The 24,848-nt window shown below is 35.1% G+C and overlaps 1 protein-coding gene across 1 annotated transcript in view; it reads left to right on the top strand.

Annotated features, from left to right (window-relative positions):
• The first annotated feature begins 1,819 nt into the window (after positions 1-1,819).
• LOC142336704 (acid-sensing ion channel 2-like) overlaps positions 1,820-24,848 on the top strand; it is a 97,599-nt gene continuing 74,570 nt past the window's right edge. Inside the window, exons 1-5 of the mRNA XM_075385617.1 lie at positions 1,820-1,999; positions 5,351-5,642; positions 8,524-8,651; positions 8,965-9,094; positions 11,783-11,999. Coding sequence (XP_075241732.1) covers positions 1,820-1,999; positions 5,351-5,642; positions 8,524-8,651; positions 8,965-9,094; positions 11,783-11,999 — 947 coding nt within the window. The remainder of the gene's footprint in view (positions 2,000-5,350; positions 5,643-8,523; positions 8,652-8,964; positions 9,095-11,782; positions 12,000-24,848) is intronic.

The raw sequence follows: 24,848 nt of genomic DNA, 5'->3' as shown, positions 1-24,848 counted from the left end.
AAGAGCGGCCTGGATAGCTTCAGTATCCTTCACGTATTACGCGTATTAATAGCGGTGGTGAATCAGCCGGTATGGACCGCTGCATAGTGTATTAAATAATACACAGCAGTATTTGGCTATGAATAATGTATTCATTCACTCAACGCAATTCACGCAGCATAGCTCTCTCTTAATATTCCGTCAGTTTAGACTAAGTCTAAAGTGTTCACAAAGTCGACGGTTAAATAATTATACTCTCTGTAGTATCGGTAATTGCGGCGGCAATTATCCAATTAGCAATACTACAATATAAGGAATTGTTTTCTGAAATACGTTCATTGTTTAATTTTTGAACAATTGATTTAACCTTACGTTGCAGAAACAAAGTTTGCTTGAGTAATTGTACCCGAAAATTTTACTATTCTCCACGATCCTGTTTTAAGATTAAGGTTGTAAACATGAGTGGAAACTTGTGACAGTAATCGAATTGAGCTCATTTTTTGGCAACAATTTGAGAATTGTCCGCCACACTTGTCAATCATGCCTTTTTTGATGATTCGTGAACAATGATTGCACTGTTTTTGTAACTCTTGTCAACACTCATCATCACAAATGTCTACGAATCAATGTTGTACATGTTTAGAGTATCTAAGAACTACGGTGGTGTCAATTAGAACGCAATTAATAAAATGCTTAATTGTTGACGGATTTACGAAATGACCGTCGCAGTACTAACTGTCGATTGAGAAGGCAATTCGCTTTGCAACTACCGTTCTAACGGTTCACAGAACAGTTATGTCTGACTTGAGTGTGAAGCAACTGTTATGAATTTCGGAGCAGAAAGTTGTAGGCTAAATTCATGCAAAAAATACCTGCTGGTTACGTTTATCCATGATTACGTGTGACGAAATGCATGCTCGTTGCTGTTGTCCGCGATTAACGCATCAATTTTTTGTCGCCGACAACGGTAAGTGGACAGATGTGACCAAGTATTGTCACTGTTGTCGACGACCAGGAGCCATAAGAGAGGCTTTCGCAGTGCAATGAATTCTTCGCGAGTTTTTTTATACTATACAATTGCTTGCTATTGAAAATGAATTCAAGCTTTTTTTCTTTGAAAAATATCAGTTGCGATGGATGCGGTGTATTCTATTCATTAGCAGGCAACTTCCCTGTACCTCTTTGCATGTATCGATCTACCATATTTTCGTGCATTCACTGCGGTGAAAAACGCTTTCACCTGCGCAATTACCTGCAATTTTTTACCTTGCGTCCTAATGATTCCTCGACCTCAGGAACTAATTTTCGACTATCCCGTTGAAACAAAGATTGAAAAAAAGACCTTTCGAAAATCATTTAAGAACCTTTGAGCAGGCAAGTTTTGACAGACACCAGTGCCACTCAGATTATATGACGTCATAAAGTCGCCATTTGTGAACAAAAGGAAGACTATGTTCCTCTTTGTGACATGATTATGCGGGGCGCTCAAGTTTTTTATTCCGAGTTTTGACATTTTTTCTCTAACAAATGGCGCCTCTTTTACTATAGCGACCCTAGCTTGAATATGTCTTTCAAATTTGGAGGCAGGTGTAATTTCCTTCAGGAGACAATTTTAGGGTCTTCAATTATTCAATCTTTCACTAATTATTTAAACTTGTTCACTTTTTTATTAAAAAAAGTACTAGCTTGATTTTTAGGAAGCGGGCCAATTAGATTGTTCGTTCATTGCAAAACTACTTTTGAAAATTGTGATGTCCGGTCAAGAGTTGGTCAAATAATCACGATAAAGTTTTGTTTTAAAGCTAACATAGAAATAAGCTTAGAAATTGTAAAATAGAAAATGGAGGTTTTCGTTGAGTGGGCTCGAGAATCTGCTATGCACGGGTTAGGAGCTGCTTTCTTAGTGACCCCTACTAGAAACAACAACCAGCGCAACATCTGGAAACTTCTGTTCTGCTCATTCGTCCTGTTCTGTCTCTACTTCCAGTCTCGACTCCTCTACGAAATAATGTTTGTAAAGGTAGGGCCACCATTAAAACGAGAAACAATTTTTTTGAAAAGTACCCTTTGTAAAAAATATGTTTGCCACCCATATTCAAGAATTAGTCTCGTCTTGATATCCAGTTGTTTGTTGGCTGATGTAGAGTTTCTCAAATTCTCAAGACCTTTTTAACCCTATCATTTGATCCTGATTTTAGTTCTCTGTGTAATTAGTATAAGTAACAATTACAATAAGGGATACATAGGGTAACGAATACGTAGGGATAAATACATAGAATACATAGGGATAAAGATTTTAGTGATTAATGCTCAAAAATAGTGATTGTTAAGGTTTGTGGGAAAATTTTGGGTTTAAAAGTGAAAAATCATAATGGGATCAGTACACAATTTTTAGCCGCTTCCGCAAAATCTTGTGCAAAAAAAACACGATTTGGATTGTGAATAAAAACAATTCTGCATGAATTACCGGGTATTCGCAAAAAAACCCAATGGTTAAGCCAGAGAAAATCGTGTAAACAAAAACAGTTTATAGTGTAACGAATTTTTCTGTCGTTGCTCCGTTTTTACACGGACAATTTGTTAATAATAAAACATTTTTCGTTAAAAATTACACTGTTTACCATGCAATTTTTGAAGTTTTGATGAAACCTCTTTTTTCAGTTTTGCGTTTCGAGTAACCTTTGTTTCTAAGGACTTGAAGAGGCACAATTTTGCAAAAGAAACTGACTTAGAGTGATGTTTTTATAAGAATTCCGATTATAAAGAATCGATTTTCCATCACACAAAAATCATAAATCATCATAGGAGAAAAACTTTTCTCATGTGAAATCACTGGAGGTGGATTTTTCACAGAAAAAATGTTGTGATGATTCATGAGACGAGAACAATTTTTGTGATTTTCTGCAGGAATTCGAGCGTTTTTATTCGACCATCTTGAGGAAACAGATATGCAGATGATCGTGCGTTCAAAATTGGGCGCTAGAAAACCGGCTGTGTGCGCGAAATAATGTCTGCCCGTTGTTAGTTTCAGACAAGCCAAAACATGACACAACTTTATCAACCAAGAATGTCTTAACCAAAAGCAAAAATATTCATTCTGAGTGTGTAGTTGAACAATGGAATTGTCGTCATAAGTGTATCTTAAAGCATCAATCATAAAACATTAAAAACTGAATAAAATTTGCAGTTATTTTTGTCTGGTAGTTCCTTAAGATTGTTATACAAAAATTTGTTTCTGGTTAAGTTTTAAGGAAAAATCTGTTCTCAAAGACCAATTTTCGATTAACAACCAAAAACACTGGCTGCCAAAACTGGTTGGTGAGAAGATTTCACCATTCATGGCAATCAGAATGAAGAGATTGCAAAGAATAATTTAAAAAGATTCATCATCTAATTTTGCATTAGGTTGGTTTTTCAGTACTTCAGAAGTAATTTAACAAAAATAGGATGTTTGGTGACTTCAAATACATCTAAAGAGAATGATTATTCATTTCAAACACAAACGTTAACTTCATTGGGACAACATAATGGAATTTCTTGTGCCAAGTTAGTGAATGATAATGGTCATGAGAAAACTTGCTGCGTATTGACAATACACAGTATAAAAACAAGATGAAAATTTGTCTTTGTAATAAACGTCTGTTTGATTATTCAATTTTTTATATTTATGTATTATTAATTATAATTAGGTAGCTATCTTTGAGAACTTTAATTTAAATTTTAATATGAGAGAACACGCAACTGCTGTGATCACGCAAATCAAAAGATGACACTTTATCTGATATTGTTTGTCACAAATAAGCATAAGTATCTGTTGACGAAATACAACGATGAACACATTTTTACAAATTTACGTGTTGCATTGCATTTTTCAAAATATATAAGGGCTCGCAGTAATTTTTTTGTTCATTTGAAGAAATTCATGAAGCAATATATGGGACACCACCCTAACATCGTCAGTCTTACTCTTCCAAGAAACGAAACTTTTACTTTTACGTAAGTTTTTTGTTCTTAAATAATTTTCTAAAAAGTTTCAAAATCGTTTTTGACCTAGATTTCATTTACAAGCTCTTTTTCTAACTGAGTAAATTTCAGAGATATTAGATACCACTAGTTATCTACCTAATTGCTGGTAAAGAAAGGTTTAAAGTTTTGTTGTTTTTGTGCGAAACGAAATTTAGTATATAAAGATAAAAAAAATTTTTTGAGGAACAAATTTGCGCAGTATTGCAGCCTTTTATTTTGTTTACTACATGGTCCCGGGTAACATGATAAAATAAACCTGATTACTATTTTTTTAGTAGTAAAACCTCATATCACGTTTGCTTCATAGTAATCAGCGACTCCTCAGTTTTCACAGAGTAAACGTAAACTTTTCATGAAACGACAGCATATACAGTTTTGGACTTCTTTCTGTGGTCAATAATTTCAAAGCTTTCTTTAGGAAAATTTTTGTAAGTAAATAAATTTTTAACGGAGATGAATTGCTTTTCCGGATCTGTGTGCCATATTATTTCAGTACTGAATTTCTCTTATGATTTTTACTATAACCAGAGTTCTGATCATGGCAATTATTAGACATTTCAAAGGAAAATTCATAGTATAATTCTGAATTTCTTTTGAATTTTTCCGCTGAATTTGCTCTGATCAGTCTGATAAAAAAATGAACCGCGTGAAAAGAAAAAAAAACAAATCTCATGAAAAAAGCAATAAGAAAACTCTAATTAATACAATCAAATATTTTAAAAGCAAAAATCATCAATAGAAAAAAATCATACAATGCAATTAGACATAATCGCAGTTAATGAAGTCACTCAGGTTAACTCGGGTGCACTTTCTCTGTTTGCAATACTTACATTCCACTAAGTTCTCATTTCAATTTTCCGTTTCAACAATTTTCCGTTTCCGGTGTCATAAAAAATTTCAACTCATTTTCGAAGTTATCAAATTTTCTATGATTTTATTAGGATCATTACGTTTATTATGTTCATGATGGTTTCATTTTAAAAATCTTTGTTTGCCTCAAAACGTGGAAATTATCATGGTATTGAGCGGAAAATTGGTCCCTATGAAGGATATTTGGAAATATTTGGATTCATTAGAAATTTGTGGAACACAAAAATTGCATTCAAATTGCTTGGAAATATCGAGATAGCAGGAACGGAACAGTTGGCGGGGTACTCGCAGAGCTCAACTTTTTTTCAATATTTCAACTACCCTAATAATATTCCAAAGATTCATAACTTGTCTTCAAACTTGAGACGACAAAAAGGCCATCATTTGGCTATAATATTGGCGTTGCTCAACTTCTATTCCAGCAAAAAATAACCATCAGGTGGACTGGCAGTTACAATTTTTTGCCTCTTTTCAGCCCGTAATTGTCGAGTTTTCTTATGATCGCAAATCCGAAATAGAGTTTCCAAACGTCGTTGCATGCAACCTGAACAACAACTTCTACAAATTTGTGGAATACTTTGAGGCCTTGGGTAATACTGGACTGCTAAATGTGCAATTCACTCAATTTACGCTGAACGAGTTGTTCGAGCAGGTGCGTCAGGTTGCGCGTGTGAACACAACTCTGATGCAGATGAAGTACCCTCTGCTGGAAAAACAATACAGTGAATTCCTCGCTATAACGGATCCTGCCTGGGCTGCAGCTATACGTTAGATAATTACACTCATTGAATTTGATCATCTCATTAAGTTGATAACCTTCAGTCAAAATTATAGCGAGGAATATTGTAAGAATTGCGATAATACGAGAAATCATTTCACCGCAAACAATTTTTACATATATTTGCGTTGAATTTGGTAAATTTAGTGATGAAAAAATACTTTTCACGGTATTGACCGCATTCGCCCCAATTTACCATAATTCACTGAAACTTTTCTAAGAATCTTTTAGCGGTTGACCACTGGACACCTGGGCCCGGAACATTTTCTTTTCTTTTTAGTTCTATGTGCTTTTAACAGTTAACATTGTTGATACTGCGCATCATTTGACGAGGACCAGCATTATCAATTCATGACGAGCAAGTAGGGGGCGTTTCGATAGGACGACGTTTCAAATGGATGTCACCTAAAATCTTTACCAAATGGAGGCTTAATATCATGCATGCAAAACCTCAACTTTTGCAGATAATTTAGTCGTAGTTGACAGGCGGGGATAACTGGCCTTGCCATGATAACCGGCCCGTTGTTTCCGGTTAACATCACACAGCGAGTGAAAGGTATGGCTATGGACATTGGTTCTCAATTGTTTTCATAGTTTTTCCTTGCATAATTCTCGTCAGTTCTAGTCAATACGGATGGTTGTCACTACATTATGGATAAAATAGTAAAAAAAACTGATGTAGAGCCAGAATTAACATTGAGAAGACTGAATGCAATTGTCATCCAGTTGAAATAAAACTCTGTGACGTCCATTCAATATGTCTTTTGTCGTCTTGTTGATTACAGAGTCCAAATACATTACTGTCCGTTGCTGTGTAGACTTATAAGCAATTTTGTAAGCAAATGTTGTTTTATAATCCTAATGGGTTTCAAAATGGACTTCGTTTCAAAAACAGATTTCCGTTACGCTTTTATCTTTGTGCATTTGCTACCATATAAGGAAATGAGAATAATACTCGTATGTGATATGAAAAGAAAAACGAACAATATCGGGATTAAGGCATTTAAAAGTTAATCAAAAGCCATTTTGGTAAGTAGAATACAACATCACTAAATGTGCCAATATATACATAGCAACGGACTGTAATGTAAGTAGGTTATGCTAAGATCTGACAGTCAATAACAATTTAACATTTTTTCGAACCGAGATCCAAATTACTCTCAAAAATGTCCCTAAAAAGTAAGGTTGGTGACAAATGCTGGGGAGCACATAATGGTCAATTAAGTGTACAGAGTGGCGGTCGCGATTGTAAATTAGTAAAATTTTAAGAATTTATCTTTGAAATATTCCCCTCTAGTGAGTGAGTGAGACGTTTGAAAACGGGACTTCTGACCTAATAGCGACCATACTAGTGTTCTCTTTTCATAATTTGTGATCATTGACAGAATATGTTTTGTTACAAAAAAACTTACTTCAAAACTAGCAACATTTCTTTAACTTGGGATTAGCTTTAACTGCTATAAACTGTTGTAGATCTCTGAGGTTAATATGAGAACTTTTTAAACGTTTACTACAAAAAAATGACACAAAAAGATGGAAGAAGTGTGGTTACTTTAGAAAGTGGGGGTAATGAAGAGAAATTTTGGAATTTATTGCGTAAAATGTGGTCGTTCCAAGTATTGTCCAACAAGGTTTTGAGACGTTCAAGAATTTCTGCCGAATATGTTTTGGTAGTTAAAATTAACATCGTTTTCGCTCAATTTTGAGGTTTGTGAGATTTATGTAGTCAGCCCTTATGGAAATGAGTAGGCAAATGGAGTAGTACGGAGACGTCTTTGAAAATAGATACCCTTTTATTTTATCTTGCCAATTTCAATTGATCGCACTGATAAATGGTGTACACATTTTAAAAATGACAGTTTTCGTTTCGAACAAATTTCCAAACTCAGCTCGAGATTTTTAAGATGGCACATTTCTCAAGTGAGGGGGGGGGCAGTTAGCAGTACTAGTTTTAATATTGTAAAAAGCATAACCTTTTTTCCATTTTTCATAAAGAAAAGTTCAAACAGTTTTTTGCTTTGTTTGCAAATATGCAAAAACATTTCAAAAAAATCAAAATTTCACTCTATCAAGGCACCCAAGAATCTCTCTGAATTAATATTATGACAGTGAACCGCTTTAAGCAAAAGACAAGGAAAAAACCAAAAAAATGTTTTCAGGAAATCCAAAAAAAAACTGTTTTGAAGTGAAATTTTGACCATAAAATCTTACTGTCTATTGAGTAATAATGCGGATTGAAGAACTACTGATAGCGGTACTAGACATGAAAATTACAATCAAAGCTAATGAAGTGTTTGAATTTTTCGTATATAAGTTTGCATTTCTGACAGTTCGAAATAATAAAGAAAGTTGTTATCAAACGTTGCTCCAAAAAATTTGAGCTCCAATTTGAGCAAAACTTATAGTCAAAAGAGCAAAACTTTTGACCTCAAAATTTATAGTCAAAAGAGCTTTTCCTTTCATAACAAAAAAAATTGGCAGACTTGAGATACATGTTGCAGCATTTTGTGCTACGCTTAGTCTCGCACGAGTCGTCTTATTTTATTTCTTCTTGTTGAATTGGTGGTTTAAGTTGTGAATTGCGAAAGCCGTAAAATATCACGATAACCTGTTTTTTTTCTGTTGTCTTTTTGAAAAACTACCTTGTAATCGAACCAAGTAGTTTGTGTATTTGTGAAAAAAATTTAAACAGATTAATAGCAGTTTTAAGATACTTATCTTTCAGGTGTCATAATTTAGTAATGAAGAGAAGAATATGTAATGCTCAAATTTAAGTTTTATTTATTTCATTTCAATTTTTATAAATTCAATTGCAGTCAAGCTATAGCTGTTTCGCAGGTACAATTAACAAATATTAGGGCTGTTTTCAGGATACCGTGAGACACTTGCGGCTACCGTCGAGCAGCATTACGACCCTAAATACGTCGAGGATGACATCATGGGTTTATTTGACCTTGAGCTCATGTACTTACTGGTCACAGCTCCCCTTCAACAACAGGTAAAATCATACCCTGTAAATCGTCGACCAAAACTACCTAACAGTTATAGATGAATGTTGCTTATAGATTAACAAATTTGTCACAGTTTGAAGTCTAGGGTGGCTTGCCCCCATCGTTTTCAGTTTCCTAATATGGCAATAGTTGCTTGTCGAAATCTGATTTGAAATATTCTCTCTCTCTCTCATACTCGAATATAATTGTAAAATAGATTTCACCTACTGTTCCGAGTAAATTTACTTGTGGTATATTTGAACCAATTCAGGTCTAAAAAGTGTCCCTATTGATCGTACGTTAAAGGTTCTGATGTGTCAGTGGAAGGGACGAGACTGTGTGAACGAAAAAGAATGGAGCTTAAGACGGACTAAGAACGTGTACTGCCATGAGTTTGCGCCTTCAGATAGAACCATCAGTCACCCGCAGCAGAAACTGACCCTGTTGCTTGGTCCGTACACCCAATATTATATTGACGTAATTTCATTTATCCAATGTTTTTAAGATATGGAGGATTATATATGTCGTTTCTCTTCGGTAGAAACCATATTTTCATTGGTTTGCTGGGAGATCCAAATTTAAGTAGAAAAAAATTGAGTATTAGGCTTGCAGAATGACTAATATTATTGTTTGCATTAAATGTACCTCGCTCCGAATATCCTGTCCTAATAAATAAAAACAATCCAATATCTCACGACTTCATTGCAATTGGTTCAGAATTTTCGCGCTCATTTCAGTTGAAGTGAACTGATTGGTTTAGACATTTTTCATTTAAGTGATCTGAAATTTTTAAACCGATCACACCACTTCAACTTGAACGAGCGCAAAAATACTGATCCAATTGCAATGAATTGGTGAGATTTTGGATTAAGATTAAGCATTATTTATAAGGACAAGATATTTGGGGTGAGATAAATTTAATGCAAACAACAATAATTGAGGACTATGGTTGTGCTTCATAGGTTCGTGGGACTTGATTCAACTCTATCACAACCGAAATAATGATCAGCGTGCACTGTTTGCTTTGAAAATAATTTTCACTAAAATTTAATTGATAATTAACTGGTATTGAATAAATTTTCGACACTCTAACAATCGGCACTTGTATACGTCGGCATTGTTGTACGTCACCAAGTAATATGTCACACCAATGAGAGCGAACTTTTCTATTAATTTACTCTTTTCGACTCACCCAATGGATTACGTGTAGAAGAGACGACGTTGTAAAAAGCCGAGTATAAAGAGAATCGAAGACACAATAAATTTAAAAAGAGCCGAAAGCAGAAAATTGCCTTTTATTTCCCTGAATTGTTAGCTGATTACCAAGAGAAATACCTAATTGTGTTAATTGGTCGTATGTCCGGTTTTGAGGCGTGGCCATGGCCTGCAATATTCTCAAGATAACCATTTATCAATTCGCTTTCAGTTTCTTTTACTAGAAAAAAAAATAAAATTTCTCTTCTGAAATGCTCTTTTATCTTTGGCTGAGAATTTGATAGTCTCTTTTCAGAAGTCAAACTAAATGGCTGTCAAATTTATCCTAATTGATCAACTAATAAATTTAATAAATTTATCGGCTCTCTTTCAATCGGCTCAATTAATTTTGGTTCTCTTACAAGCCACCCACTAAATGAGAAGAGAGTTGAACTGATTGCTTCAGTTGACCGAAAAAAAGAAGAAAGCAATTATTGAGATTGACGGAAATGAGGGGGAGGCTAAACCTAATTAATGGACTGTTGGTTTATCATTTAGAATCATGTTTAGATTGAGTAAGAATCACGTCAGCAATGAACCAAGTAATACATTTTTAATTATTGGATATATAATAAGACTGCTAACAGAGGTCATTCAACTCATAAGATTTCATACTCTGAACTCAAGAAATGGTGAAAATAAGGACCTTTTCCGTTTTTACCCAAACGAACCCTCGCAGATGCTTGCATAATTCACATTCTTTCAGACAGATTTTTTGCGAGAAATGTCTTTGACTCCCAGTACGCTTGAGACCATTTTACTGACAATTTTAAATTATTTTTCAACAAACTCGTTTTCAAAACTTTTGTATCATAATCAATAATCTAAATTTGTTTTAGATCAATAGAAACTATTATCAATAGTCATAATTTTTTCCCTTGTTAAAACTTTTGATTAAGTTTTTTTCCCTGCGCTGAAACGTTATACATCAAATTTTGTATAATATAGGTGAATAGGATTATTGTTTTAAATGTTTTCATTTTTAATCCGTCTGAGCTACCGTCTGAAGATCCGGTTTTTCTCTTCTTCTCTTCTCATCTTAGCAATTTTTGCATTTTTCGCAATTTCTGATATTTTTAAAACTGTTTGGGATATGCCTTAAATTTCCGGAAACTGATTCTTTTTCTTTTCTTAACTTTACCTAGCATTTCGTGTCTTGTTTTTGGGATCATGAAGCAGTGGTTTAACCCTTTGGTTTTTAGTGCTAAATCTACAAATTTCTCGCCAATAACGGCTACCTTGCAGGATCTTATACGACTTATCGGTCAGCAAAAAACTTGAATCAAGATAAAGTCTTTCCATGAAGTATTTAAGTCGAGCGTTTTCTTTTAATACCACTTTTGGTCGAGCGTTTTCGAGCATTATAATTTGAGGCCTTAACTTGGGCAGTTACCATTCAAGGTCTTGTAACAACACAGTAGTATGGTACCATTCTTGTAGCTTCTCGCAGGCTGATGACCCGGCCGAAAATTGGTATGTTCAGACCGTCCCAGACAGAAAATATCAATATTCAGAGTGTTCCAGACAAAAACTCAGTTCACTAATATTCGTGCTTTTTTCCCGCGTTTAAAAGAGCATATGTTCAGATTTTCGTTCCTTCCAACCCAAAAATTGTGCGCTCCAAATTCAACTTCTTGTGCGTTCCTATGTCCAGACTTTTGAGCGTTCATTTTTCTTTCCAGACCGTGTAATTTTGAACGCACAACACCCCTTGCTGACTTCATTGCGGTCTGGACATATCGGCCTTCGGTCTGGGACCTCAGCTTGGGCTACGGTATATTCTTGGAACATCGACAAGCGAATCAGTTGTACTTAAGATAGCAGACCATTTTTCCGGTCAGGAAAAATTCGGTAACTTAAATTTCACTGCTTTTCATCGCTTCAGACTTCATGATGGACGAGGGGATTGGCTACTATGACGTGGGAGGAGGGGCATCAATCCAGGTATTTCTGTATGAACCAGAGAAGACAGTGTTCAACACGTGGGATAAGAGCTACTCTTTCGACATTGCTCCTGGGAAGAGCTTCGATGTACAAGTGTCCACTCGCACATTCTCAGATGAGACAAACTTCAATGGGTGTATACAGGAGGGAAAGAGGGGGTAAGTTTTGATTGCTTTTCGTAAATTGTTGTGAGCAAAAACAGTTGAGTTCTGCCGGCATGAACATGCTCAAATACTGTGGAAGTTGCGGATCCAGAACCAAGTGACCTTTCATAGTCCCAGAACCAAGTTCAACACTGTTTGCATGGCCTTAGAGCACTGCTTAACCACCTTTTCAATCTGCGAGAAAAGTGTCTGAATAGAGCTCACCTTTGTCCGGGTGTGTATGATATTAGGACAAATTCTTTGAATTCCTTGAAAATGGTCTGGTTATAAGGTTACTCACGGGTCTGTTCAAAGGCAGATTTCTAGAAGTTGGTTCCAAAAAGTTGCAAAATGATCAAATGTCGGGCACTGGTTTTATCTCTTTCCAGTCATTTATATAAATAAAAAAATTCGAAAAAATAAAGGAAGTTGGAATTATAACTTCCCGTAGTCAACAAAACAAACAGTTTCTTTTCGTTTGAAGCAATTATTGCAAAAATTAATGTTTCTTTTTATGAACGAATTTTTCTTCTCCCTTTGACTTCTTGTCTGGAAGATTCCAGAAATTCGTTTTGCTGCAATTCAAATTGATTTCGTGCCATTGAAAACAAGATAAACTGGTAGAACTGGTGTAGCAGTGAAAATACTGAATGTGCACCTTCAACCAATCAGAGACTGAGAACACACTATTCTCTTTTAAATAGAGAGAACTGAACTAACTAGAGTCAGTCGTTTAGTTAGACACACCATGTGTATACCATTGACTCCGGTGCTATACTTCTTAATAACCGTAATAATAGAAGTTTACTCTCAGTGTTTTACAGAGTCGGTTAGTCTTAAAGATATAGGTAAGTCTACTTCGCGCGCAGAAATAAGTAGTCCTGGCTCTTTATACTTTAAGGCTGTAAAAGGAGCCCATATCGAGTCTGCCTTAACTGGTGCGACCAGTGAGTTAACAAACTCTAACCGTAAAAAGAACTCACACAAAACACCCTTCTCTCTTTTGAGAAAAAAATCTAGAACTAGATTACATAGCTCTTTATTCTTTATTTAATAAAAATTTAAGAAAAAGGGAACACAGCCCCAACAAAACAAAAATCATTAACATTTAAACAGAACAAATGGATCATCACATTGATCAACCTTCTTCCCACGTTCGGACACACTCGGACGAATTACAACTAGCTGTTCTTACACAACAGAACAGGCGTTTAACACGAGAAATTGTACCCTTTGAGGTTAAACAATATCAACACCAAAACGAATTAAATATCCTTTTAAATACAGCTAAACAGCTTAAATACCACTACTTTGCAGTAGAACAACAACCTCACCTTTCTTTACCAGAAAAAGCATCACATGTTTCACGAACCGCCTTTCTTTCATATTTAGTTGAAATTTACGGCACTCAACTCACAAAAGGTTCAGTTCTTTTCATTTGTGACCCACTCACAAATAGTAATATCTCACTAATATATGATACTTTGTTTCACCAATTATCAGACGCACTATTTGAATTCCTTAACGGAGTATGGTCTGAAATACAACCATCAGATAGAGAAAGACTATTTATAAAATCTTCCTTCGAAATTCTTAAACGCCTTGCACCGGCACTAAATACTTATGCTTTACACTCTCGAAGTCACTCGACAGTAGATAGAAGGATTCACTCAACTTCTCAAAATTTATATAAGCTCTGTCACAGATGCAGACTTAAACGATGAAGAGATTTTTGATTCTCTTACACTTTTATCTTGGTATTTTCACAGATTTTGGCAAAGTTTGGTTAGACACATCTTTCCAGCCACTAAAATAACAACAGAAACGTATCCACGAAAAATTACCAAATTACCAGAAACACTCCATTATATATAAATGACCTAAATTGGTTTCCACAAAATTTCGTGAACATCACGGAAATTCCACCGGAAACTATACAAAAATTGTCAATGAATCATCAAAACATAGAAATTAAAAATTATAATGCAGAAACACAACCGTTTACCTGCACAAACATTAAAGAAAACACAAACAATTCTTTAGAAGTTTCACCTATTGAAAACATGGAAACAATGATTCACTCTCAACAGTCAGAAAGCCGTATAAGCGAAACCACAGATACAGATTTTAATTCAACACTGTTAGATGATGGAACACTCTTTTCATCACACACAGTAAACACATTAATTGATCTTGAAGATAATGATCAGAATAATAAAACAACTACTAACTTTACTCAAAAAAAAATGTTTATCAAAATCATCAACGCAGACAACCTGTGAATTCAATTGAATTGACACAAAATTCAAACCCATTAAACACAACTATACCATCCTTAACAAATGTAAATACATCTTTACCGCGTCTACACAGACAGAATTCTGTGCACTTTATACTCAACCCATCATTTTAAATAATTCAAGACAACCCACACAAGGGGCCAACCAAAATATACAGATTACTCACCAACAATTAGTAAATATAGTCAGACAAATAAATTCACAAAATGCACAACAAAGTACAAACGTACCGACTCCTTATTATTTACAAGCAGCGTCAACACAAACGCCATCACCTGTAGTTCGTAGGAATACACAAATGATGTATCCTTACCGAGGCGGCTCGGTACCAATGCAACAATCATTACGACCGTTTGATGGTACTAATCCTACCAATACAACAGAAGACTTTCTAAATGCTATCACAGCAAACATGGTAATGACAGCAGGACCCGAGCAGACTGATTCTCCATTTCATGAAAATTGGATCATGAAACGGATCGCCATGATCCAAACGGCCCTAACAGGACCAGCACAACAATGGTATTCACATCTTCCACTTGATATTAAAAAGGATTGGCAAGCCTTTTGCCGCGAATTTCAGAAGACATTCGATAAACAACAATCGCAAACACAAGCGAAATTATTAGTCGAAAGCATAACACGTGCTTCCCGCGAACAAATTAAAACACTATCACTCAGAATAGAACAAATGACTCGAAAAGCATATGTTAACAATGCCCCGGATATGCGGAATGCACAAATGAATGACGCACTAGTCAAAGCACTCGATCCGCAATTAGCTAGAATAGCACGAAAAAAGATTTCAAACAACAATCAACTGCATTGGAACCACAATTTCTATTTGAACAGCTGGTTGAAAAAAATACACCAAGAAGATATTACACGAACACATTTTGACAGACACAAATTAAAAACAAATCCCACTTCTTTACACTCAATTAACAATCTTTCACTCGAAATAGATAATCTTACAGTAGATGATATACATACAATGGAACAAGATATTGCTCACGGAATAAATAAAGTACGACACAAGTACTCAAATTACCCTAATTTTAAAGGAAAACCACTCTTCCTAAAATTTTATAAAATTGCTCAAGCTCCGGACATAGTATTTCTACGTGCCCTGAGAAAAAGTATACAAAACATCTTGATAAACCTAATTTTCAAAAACAAACTTTTAACCAAGCAATGAGAGGTTATCAAAACCTCCCTAATAGACAAGTTACATCAAATAATATGACAAGTAAACCACTACCGTTTTCACATCGCTCTCGCAGCAATAGCAGAGAACACCGAAATAATTCAAAACACAGAATTCCAAATAAGTTCTCATAAAATAACTCAAACCCTACTTTGGGAATAGCAATTTCAAACCACCCAGTAGAAACGGTTCACAATACCCAAGACCAAATTCCCAAAAAATTCTCATTATAATTCTAGACCACAATCACCTCACTATAATAGAGACTGAAATCGTTCACGACAACCGTTCTCACGAAATAAACTTCGTATTGTTAGAAATTATATTAATTCATTACAAGATCAAGAACAAACGGACAACAGTACGTCGAACACTAAAAAAACACTACAAATGTCTCCGAGGAAACACTTCTCGAACAACAGTTTAATGATCTACTGTTAGAATTGAATCAAGATACACAAGATGAATATTTTCATTGCCAGGAAGAATGTAACACTCTTACCGAAGATTACATTCTTTCCACCTCTTGTAAAAATAACATATGGGTACTACCATTAACAATATACACACAACAAACACTCGATCATCAGAGAACAATTTCTCCAACACATTTAGATATAGAATTCCTATTAGACTCTGGTGCAACACTTAATACTGACTCTTGGAACGAAATAAAAGAATATCACAAATTACAACTGAAAGCATCAACATTTGTTCTCTCAGCAGCAAACAATTCTAATTTATAGTCAAAAGGTACTATAAAACTTACACTCTACCCAGATGTAATTGAGAGTTGAACTCTCAAAAAGAACTAATTTCGAACTCTGAAGTCGAACTTTCTCTATCGATCACAAAATTTAATATTCTAGGTACACCCTTTCTAGAAAAATATGTAGACTTGATCAAATATTCATCTCATACACTTGAGATTAAATATAATAATGACGTAAGATCACTAAAGTTTTATGATTCATCTATTAAACCACCCCCTATTATTTACGATTATTTCCAGTAATTGGCGATCACTCAGTACATTCTACACCATCCGAACACCGTATCTTAACATACTCCCTAACTGCATATGAATGCATTCAAAAAAAAATGCAAGTGGTACCACCCTGTATGCATCCGAGTTCTCATTTATACAACTACGCAAAAATATATTTTTTTCTATAATGGATATAAACAATCTCGAGTATCCTTATCAATCATTTATCCAAATATTAATACAAAATCATTTATACCACCCGTTAACACTGGTAAAAGGATTAATTGGATATGCACATCAAGATATTTCACTCAATGACTATCAAACCACAAATTATCGCATTAATGAACTCACAGAATTCATGGATGCTCACACTTTAAATTACCTCACTCAAGGTACGACAGAAACACTTAAAATATTATATTCCTTAAACATTAGCAAACAACAAGAACGCGAATACAAAGCACAACAGAAACAATTCATCATACCCTTTGATGTCTCAAAATTCACAGAGATAGATAGAGAATTTCTCACCATTTTTAATTCGAGCACACAAAATTAACACAAACACAATTTGAAAAATTAGCACAACTTCTAACACAATTTCGAAAGTGTTATGCAACTTCGAAATTCGATGTCGGAAAGACTAAAGTAGAACTAAATCTCCCTCTCAAAGCCACCGCTATTTTTAAGAAGCAAAGAGCCACTCTTATTCCACTCCAATTACAAGATAGAGTACAACACTTGCTCGATATCTTAACACACTTTGATATTATAGCACCCGTAAACACAGATTCCTTAACCACCGGAAATACATTTATCAACCCGGTAATAATTCTCAAAAAAGGATAATCTCTAAAAATTGTCTTAGGTGCTCGTCAATTAAACACAATGATTGACGAAACAAAGTGTAATTGGCCCATAGAGCCAATTCAAGCTTTTTTAACACTTATTAAAGGACCACTTCTCTCGATAGCAGACATGAACAGCGCGTATAACCAAATGCCACTCGATAAACCATCACAAAGCCTCACAAATTTTGTGATCGGTTGACAACAATGCTGTTTTAAAGGCTTGTTTTATGGTATTTCTATTGGCCAAGCAGCTTTCTCATCCTTTATGAGCAGTATTTTCAAACCACTAATTAGAGAAAACAAAATAATCACCTATTTGGATGACGTTTTTGTCTAAGATACAACAACAGACACAACGTTGCAAACACTTACTCATAACCACACTATTTGAGAGAAAAAAATCTCAAAGCCGCTCCAGATATATCATTCTTTTTCTTAGACTCAGTATAATTTTTAGGCAAACAAATACAAAATATCACATACACCTACTCAAATCAAAAATTGACGAATTTCTAAAACTCCAACCACCCAAAAATAAAAAAGGAATTCAAAACTATGTTGGATTTCTCACATTCATTTCAAAATATATATACAACCTACAAGTCATTCTTCGACCTTTTATCTCCAACTCAGAGATACAATTGATTTTAAAAGGACCAATGGAGTACAACAAACTTTTGACAGAGTGAAAAAAGAACTTACGGACGGAACACTCCGCCCCGCAATTCCTAATTCAGAAAAACCCGTCTACATTTGTGCCATGCCTCTAACTATGGCATTGGAGCAGCACTCCTACAGAAAAATAAATTTGGAAAAACGGTTTTAGTATCGGCAAACTCACGTCTATTTTCTACCACAGAACTTAGATTATCCACTATTCTCCACGAATGCTCAGATATTATATACGCACTTTCAGAATATGAATTCCTTTTTCAAAGATCTAAACATCCAATAATATTATACACTGACCACAAACCAATTTATTCTTATTTACACAAAAGAATAAACCAAGTCACAGAATTTATAAATTTTAATTAATATTAATGAAATTTCCAAACCTACACATAGTTTGGACGGAAGTGAAAAATTTTTCACTTCCAGATCTCCTTAGTCGCTCACTGACGACCACAACACAAGACGAACACCGTCTTCGCACAGTTGAAATACCAGACTCAATTAAATTCTTTATGACACATAACCAAAATACACAACCTAAACAGTATCACTACGCTGTATCAAAAAAATACGTTAATTCAGTATCTACAGACACTGCTGTAGAATCACTACATTTACCAATCTACTTACAGATTAAAGATAACTATTTCATAGTTCAACTAGAAAATGATCTTCATCTTCCAGTATCACATACTGAATTTAAAAACAAAGCACAACCTTTGGAGAATATACACCAGCAAAAAATACAACATTTTAAAAATAACTACTCATCTCCAGAAAATTATCTAATTATACAGCACACAGACGTCACGTTAAACACGAACAAAACAGAACCCTTCATACAATCTAATATCGACGCAAACTATGCCGAAATAATAAATAGTATCAAATTTTCACTCCCAGCGATGGATGACTTTATACCCAAATCACCCACCATCTATAAATGTTTTTACCAAGAACAAACCGAAATAGATGATAAACTACTCTACAACACTCAACAACAGGACCCAGTACTAAGACAACTTCTGTTTTGGAAAAAGTATAAAAATTTCCCCCCAACTCCGTCACTCACTATCCGAGCAAATAAAGGAATGTTACACTGCTACAGACGTTTCCAAAATTTAAGTATTAATGACACCAGAAAGTATTAAATCTCTTTAATAGATGTAATAGGAAAGCTAGCTCACACAGTAGCTAAAAGATGGATTTTCACCAGAAGGTAAGCTGGTAAATTCGACTGGTTCAAACCTTGTACCAGGTGGAGATAAACAGAAATCTCCTCGTACAAACCACACAGAGTCTTCGACTACAAACGATCCTCCAACTGGGAATAAATCCTCACTACAAGACAGTGAGAGCAGTTGGACACACTCTCAACAGGACTGACGTTACTTGCAAGCACACCCTGGAACTGGCACCCTTACTGGTTTCACAAGGCAAACCTCTTCACTGACGACACTAGTCACCACTTCACTGACAGGGACTCCAGACGACGACACAAGTCACAACCCACTTCGGAGGGGACACAACTCATCACTCACTTCACAGTACTTTCAATGAGGATGACACATTCTACGTATTTCTGCTACACTTCACAAATTCGGATTTGAAACTCTCAACCCCGGATGAATGTAGCAGTGAAAATACTGAATATGCACCTTCAACCAATCAGAGACGCTATTCTCTTTTAAAAAGAGAGAACTGAACTAACTGTAGTCAGTCCTTTAGTTAGATACACTATGTGTATACGATTGACATCAGTGCTATACTTCTTAACCACCGTAACAATAGAAGTTTACTCTCAGTGTTTTACAGAGTCGGTTAGTCTTAGAGATATAGTTAAGTCTGCTTCGCGCGCAGAAATAAGTAGCCCTAGCTCTTTATACTTTAAGGCTGTAAAAGGAGCACATATCGGGTCTGCCTTACTGGAAATCATTAAGGTTTCTCAAAGTTTTAGTATGCTCTACATAAAGAGTGGCAGATAAATATGGTTTAAAGGCGATCATGGACCGTACACTCGCTCCCTGTGGTGCACCTCCCCATTGGCCGGAACCTCGGGTATTCAGTCATCAGACCTTTAGAGGAAAAAATTCCAAGCCATGAAGACCAGATCTTCGGTGTAAAGACCATCTGGAGCCTAGCTTTTGAGTTGAGTCCCGTGAGCCGGGCCTCAAGTGTCCTTAAAACCATCTTTCGGGACATATCAGAGCATGTGTGGTCTGGAAACACTCCCTCCCTAATTTTCTGACACCCTGCCCCCACTTTTATCCTTAATCTCTTCGTTACAACCAACCGTAACCACTCACCTGCGCTTTTTGATCAAACGCAGTTCAACCGACGGCAATCAATTATATTTAAAAATTTAAAGGAAATTATAGTTAACTGAGGCCCGGAAAAGAACTTTCACTATTACATCATCTGAACTAAGAAATTACTAATTCAGCCACTAAGTTAATTCGTAATTTTTAGGAATCCTTGTCATATATATCGTGAACAATGGGATTGGCACCACCTCTGCTTCTCACAAGATATGTTCCAAACTTTTGAATGAAAATTTTGTTTTAAAAGTTCATTATGTCAAGAGGGTGTATGAGGGCAAAGGAAAATTAGTAAACAAAATTGAAGTCCAAGTATGAAGCAGAAAAAAATATAGTCTTTGAAATAAAAATCTCTGAATTTATAGCCTCTACGTTCATTTAGGCTTCAACTTTGCCCAAAAATCATGAAACTGCAGTCAATCTCTTTATTGGAAACTTTATGGAACCGGTTTCCACGTCTTTAATGTTTCTACTGATTTTTCCAAATCTAACTGAATGTCCACCTAAATTTCCTTATTTGAAGCTCAATAGACGACAAAACAAGATGAACAAATCAAAAACAGACAAAAAAGTTTCCGTTAGCTCTTTTCTAACCAAAAAAAGTGCTTCAAAAACATTTTCGAGTCCAAATCGGCAAATAGATGCTTTGTTTTTTATCTTATAAAAGAAACAAAAACTGTTTTTTTAACTGATAGCTAAAATTTTTTATGGTTAAAATACTGAACGAGGCTCAATTTTGTGAAATTTGTGACACCTAAGTATGTCTGAATTCTCCAAAACGGAAATTAAAAAAATGTTAAATCAAGAAGTTCATTTCATTTTAGGTAGCTTCTCATGCTAAGCATCCATTCCAATTAACAAAAATTTAATCAAAATACGTATGATCTACTTTGTTTGTTCAAATAAAGTAACTTTGTGACGTTGACCACAAAACTGTTCGATATAACGATTCGATAATTAAAATCACAATCAGAGGCAGATGCAACCAAAGAACATTTTTCATAAGGATAAGAAAAGTCAAACGAATTCGAACTAAAGTTTTACGCTACTCAAAATTTGTTAGATTTTAGAACTCCATTCTAGGTTTTTTCATTTGAAATTATGGGTTTTGTTTTTTGTCAGACAATTTGGATAAGAGCATTTTTAAATAGGGTACCCATGAAAAGGTTTTACGAAGTGTTTTACACTTTTTTGTTTTGAAATTTCTTTTAGTTCAGCCTTCCATTCTAGATTTCTCATTTGAATCTGCTTTTTTAAATAATTTTGTTGGGCTATTGGGTGAAATGCATTTTCTAAAAATTCGGAATGTTGAAAAGTTGCCAAAAAATTGGATCCTCATTTTTCTTTCAGAAAAGGAAAACTTTTTAAAATCTTTTTCACGGACCGATTAATTTTTTTTCAAAAGAATTTTTCAATGGTCACTTTTTTGTCTCCCCTGAATTGATATCGGCCAAATTGACAAAAATGACAACAAATAAACAAAAACGCCCAAATAAATTTGAAAGGAAGAACAATCACGTATTTTACACAGTTATACCAAGATCATCAGTATCAGAAGTATCATTTGCATCATTGTCTCAAACACTGCGGAAGGACAAGGACTGTCGTATCGATAATGGAAAAAAACTCATCAGATGTGCAGAAAATTGTCGGCAGTTTACACCTAAACGCTGTGTCTAACCATCATTGGAAGAGACCAATGCAAAAACTCAAGATGTCTGAAGATGATCACATTTTGCCCAAAGCGTTATATGGTGGTGATGTTTAACAAATCTATGTCGCAAAAATTGCAAGGTCAACTTTTTGTTGGTAGGAATAATACAAGAAAATAGAGCAGGTGAGATGAAGATCGGAGGAGTATTTTCGCCAGAAGACCGCTGGCTCCTCTGGAAGCTTATATTGATGATATAATATTGATCATTGATGGCATAATAAGCTTATATTGATGGCATAATGAGTCCTTTATTGGAGCAGTTAAGCTGATGTTAGCTTAATTAACTTCATACTACAAGCGCATTTGTACTTTATGTCGTAGTATTTACATTATGCCGGTTAGTGCTACCCAGGAACAGATCAGATTAGCTTAGAGAACTCGTATCAGAGTGGTTGATGGGGGGGGGGCTTAACGATAAATGTAAAACTGAAACGAAATGAATGGGACCCACTCCATGAAATTCCTAGGCCCCAGAAAGCGGTAATCTGTTTCAAACGATATGGCAAGTGTCGCAAGAAAATTAGTGGGAACCCAAGTAATAATAACAATAAACTCATACAAAATTGGTTTTGAACATAATTGGCAAACCCTTCTATAGTATTATTCGTAATCAAAAGTTTTGTTTTTATCTTTTCCCCTTTTGTTTGTCTTCGCAGCATTCATTTTTTAACTGTTTTGTCTATTGTGTATAAAAAATTATTAATTGAACAGAATTGGTATCACAATTCCTTTCAATTAAAATTGACTTTTGCTCGCACCTTGTGGAGATCTATCAGAAAAAATAGACTTCAGAAAAAATAGACTTCAAAATAGACTTTATTTCCTATCTAAAATGAAGTGGTGTTTTTTCCGTGGTTTTTTTTTCCGCAACCGGTGAATCAGGTTGCAAAAGTCAATATTGCACATCAAAACAGTTGTCGAACAAAAGTAGGCAGAGAAAAGAATGAGACAAAAACATTGCGGTTTTCGTTGCTGTATTACTTTGAGAGGGAAAATTAAGTCTCAAAAGGTTTTCGCTAAACGAGCAAAAAGTTTTGCTCACCTGCGATAATTTCAAAGCATTTTCTTAAGATTTAACTTTTGACAAAAATGGTTTTGTTCACAGAATTTAATAAAAATTTATAATACGTTTTGACCATTTAAGCATTTGAAAGTATCACACTTTTCGTTTTCGCAGTTTTTCATTGTTTATAGCCATCGATGAGTGTTCGAAATTGATACTTCTTTTGAGCTTGGTGACCTTTTTCAATAATTATGTTTTTGTTTTTCAAAGGAAGTGGGGAAAATCAAGTTCGGTTTCTTGATTTTTCTGTCTATTTATGAGTTCCATCGCCACTACTATCTGCATTTAAAGTCCCTTAGAATGTGAGAAAAAAAATAGTTGTCATGAAACCGTAGTCTATAGTTTGTATTGCCTAGTTTACGGCCCCTCATATAATTTGTGTTACTGAGTAAATAAAAGAGCAGCGATAAAACTAAGCGACGAATCTATGCGCTATCCAGCGAGAAAGTATTACGTAATCTCTTAACCACGTAAGCCTTACAAAAAGATTAAATGCACACAGAATACGTTCTATTTGGCATAGAAAGCTCGGAAAAAGTTCGTGTAACATAATTTTCGTTGAGCCTACTAATATACTAAATCGATTGGGCTCTTTTTAGGCTTAATATTTTTATGTTTCGAAAACGAATCGGTGACCAATCTGAGCCGAAAATCGGCTCAGACAAAATACCTGCTAGCAAATACAGCTAGATTTGCCGGGCCATTTAGATGTGCTTATTGCCTTGACGTTTTCGATAGACAGTTGATCAGAAAAAAGTTGCCTTAACGTTATGATATAACGAATAAAAATTACGAAAGAGTGTTTCCGTCACCTTTATCATGGTGCCGCTCCCGGCTTAAGAACCCCAATTCGGGGAATTGAGTTAGCTAACTGTAAATAATAGAACAACCCTTGAGCTTTGATTCTATCCGTGAGTTACACTTTATCAATACGAATCAATCACCCTCAACTGTTCTAGTGGGCGCTAGCTACACAGATTTGGTTATCCACGCACTGGCAAGGTACCAAATACGCATTATTAATTAATTATCAAACATTATAAATTTTATTTAATACGCCAAAAATAAAATTACCACAGCCCAAGCGACTGTGGATTTGTGTTAGCTTAAGGACTGTCGACCCTTTTAAAGGACTGTTGGTTTCTCTTAACCGAATTTAAAGAACGCCGAAATAAAACCTACAGTTAATAAATCGAGGGACTTCGATATTCAGCTCAAACTGTCTGACAAGGGAAAAAGAGTTATGGTCAAATTTGGCGAACGAGATGGAATCAAAATTGGCCATGGCAATTCGACTACCAACGGAGCTCCAGCTTTGTGATCTCGAACATCATCTGGAGTCCCAATTTTGCACTATCGTAGTGCACCTCAACTTTACCCATTGTCTATCAGATGTTGTAGGTCCCAACCATTTGCAGATGAAGACTTCACAATATACGAAAAAAAAACTGTAAGATCCATCCAAACTCAAGTTTATTTCTTCTGTATGCTATAAATTGATTAATAACCGGCAAATCTAGGCAGCCCTCGCCTTAAATTTCTGGGTCTTATATCCAACTTTTTAGATTTCCATTCAATTTTTCTGGTCACCGATAACCCACTCCTTCGAATTTTTTTTGAAAAATAATCGATTTTGACAAATCTTTGTCAAAATCTAGAAATAATCAAATTGCGGTGGTTTTTTTTTACAGTTCTTGACATAAAAGCGAAGCAAGAAAAAAGTTTGACAAAAAAATGACCAAACT

The sequence above is a fragment of the Convolutriloba macropyga genome, chromosome 3, assembly GCF_964194025.1.
Source record: "Convolutriloba macropyga chromosome 3, txConMacr16.3, whole genome shotgun sequence".
NCBI classification, from domain to species: Eukaryota; Metazoa; Xenacoelomorpha; order Acoela; family Convolutidae; genus Convolutriloba; species Convolutriloba macropyga.
Note: the sequence above shows the minus strand (reverse complement) of the source record. Positions and strands in the feature narration are given on the sequence as shown.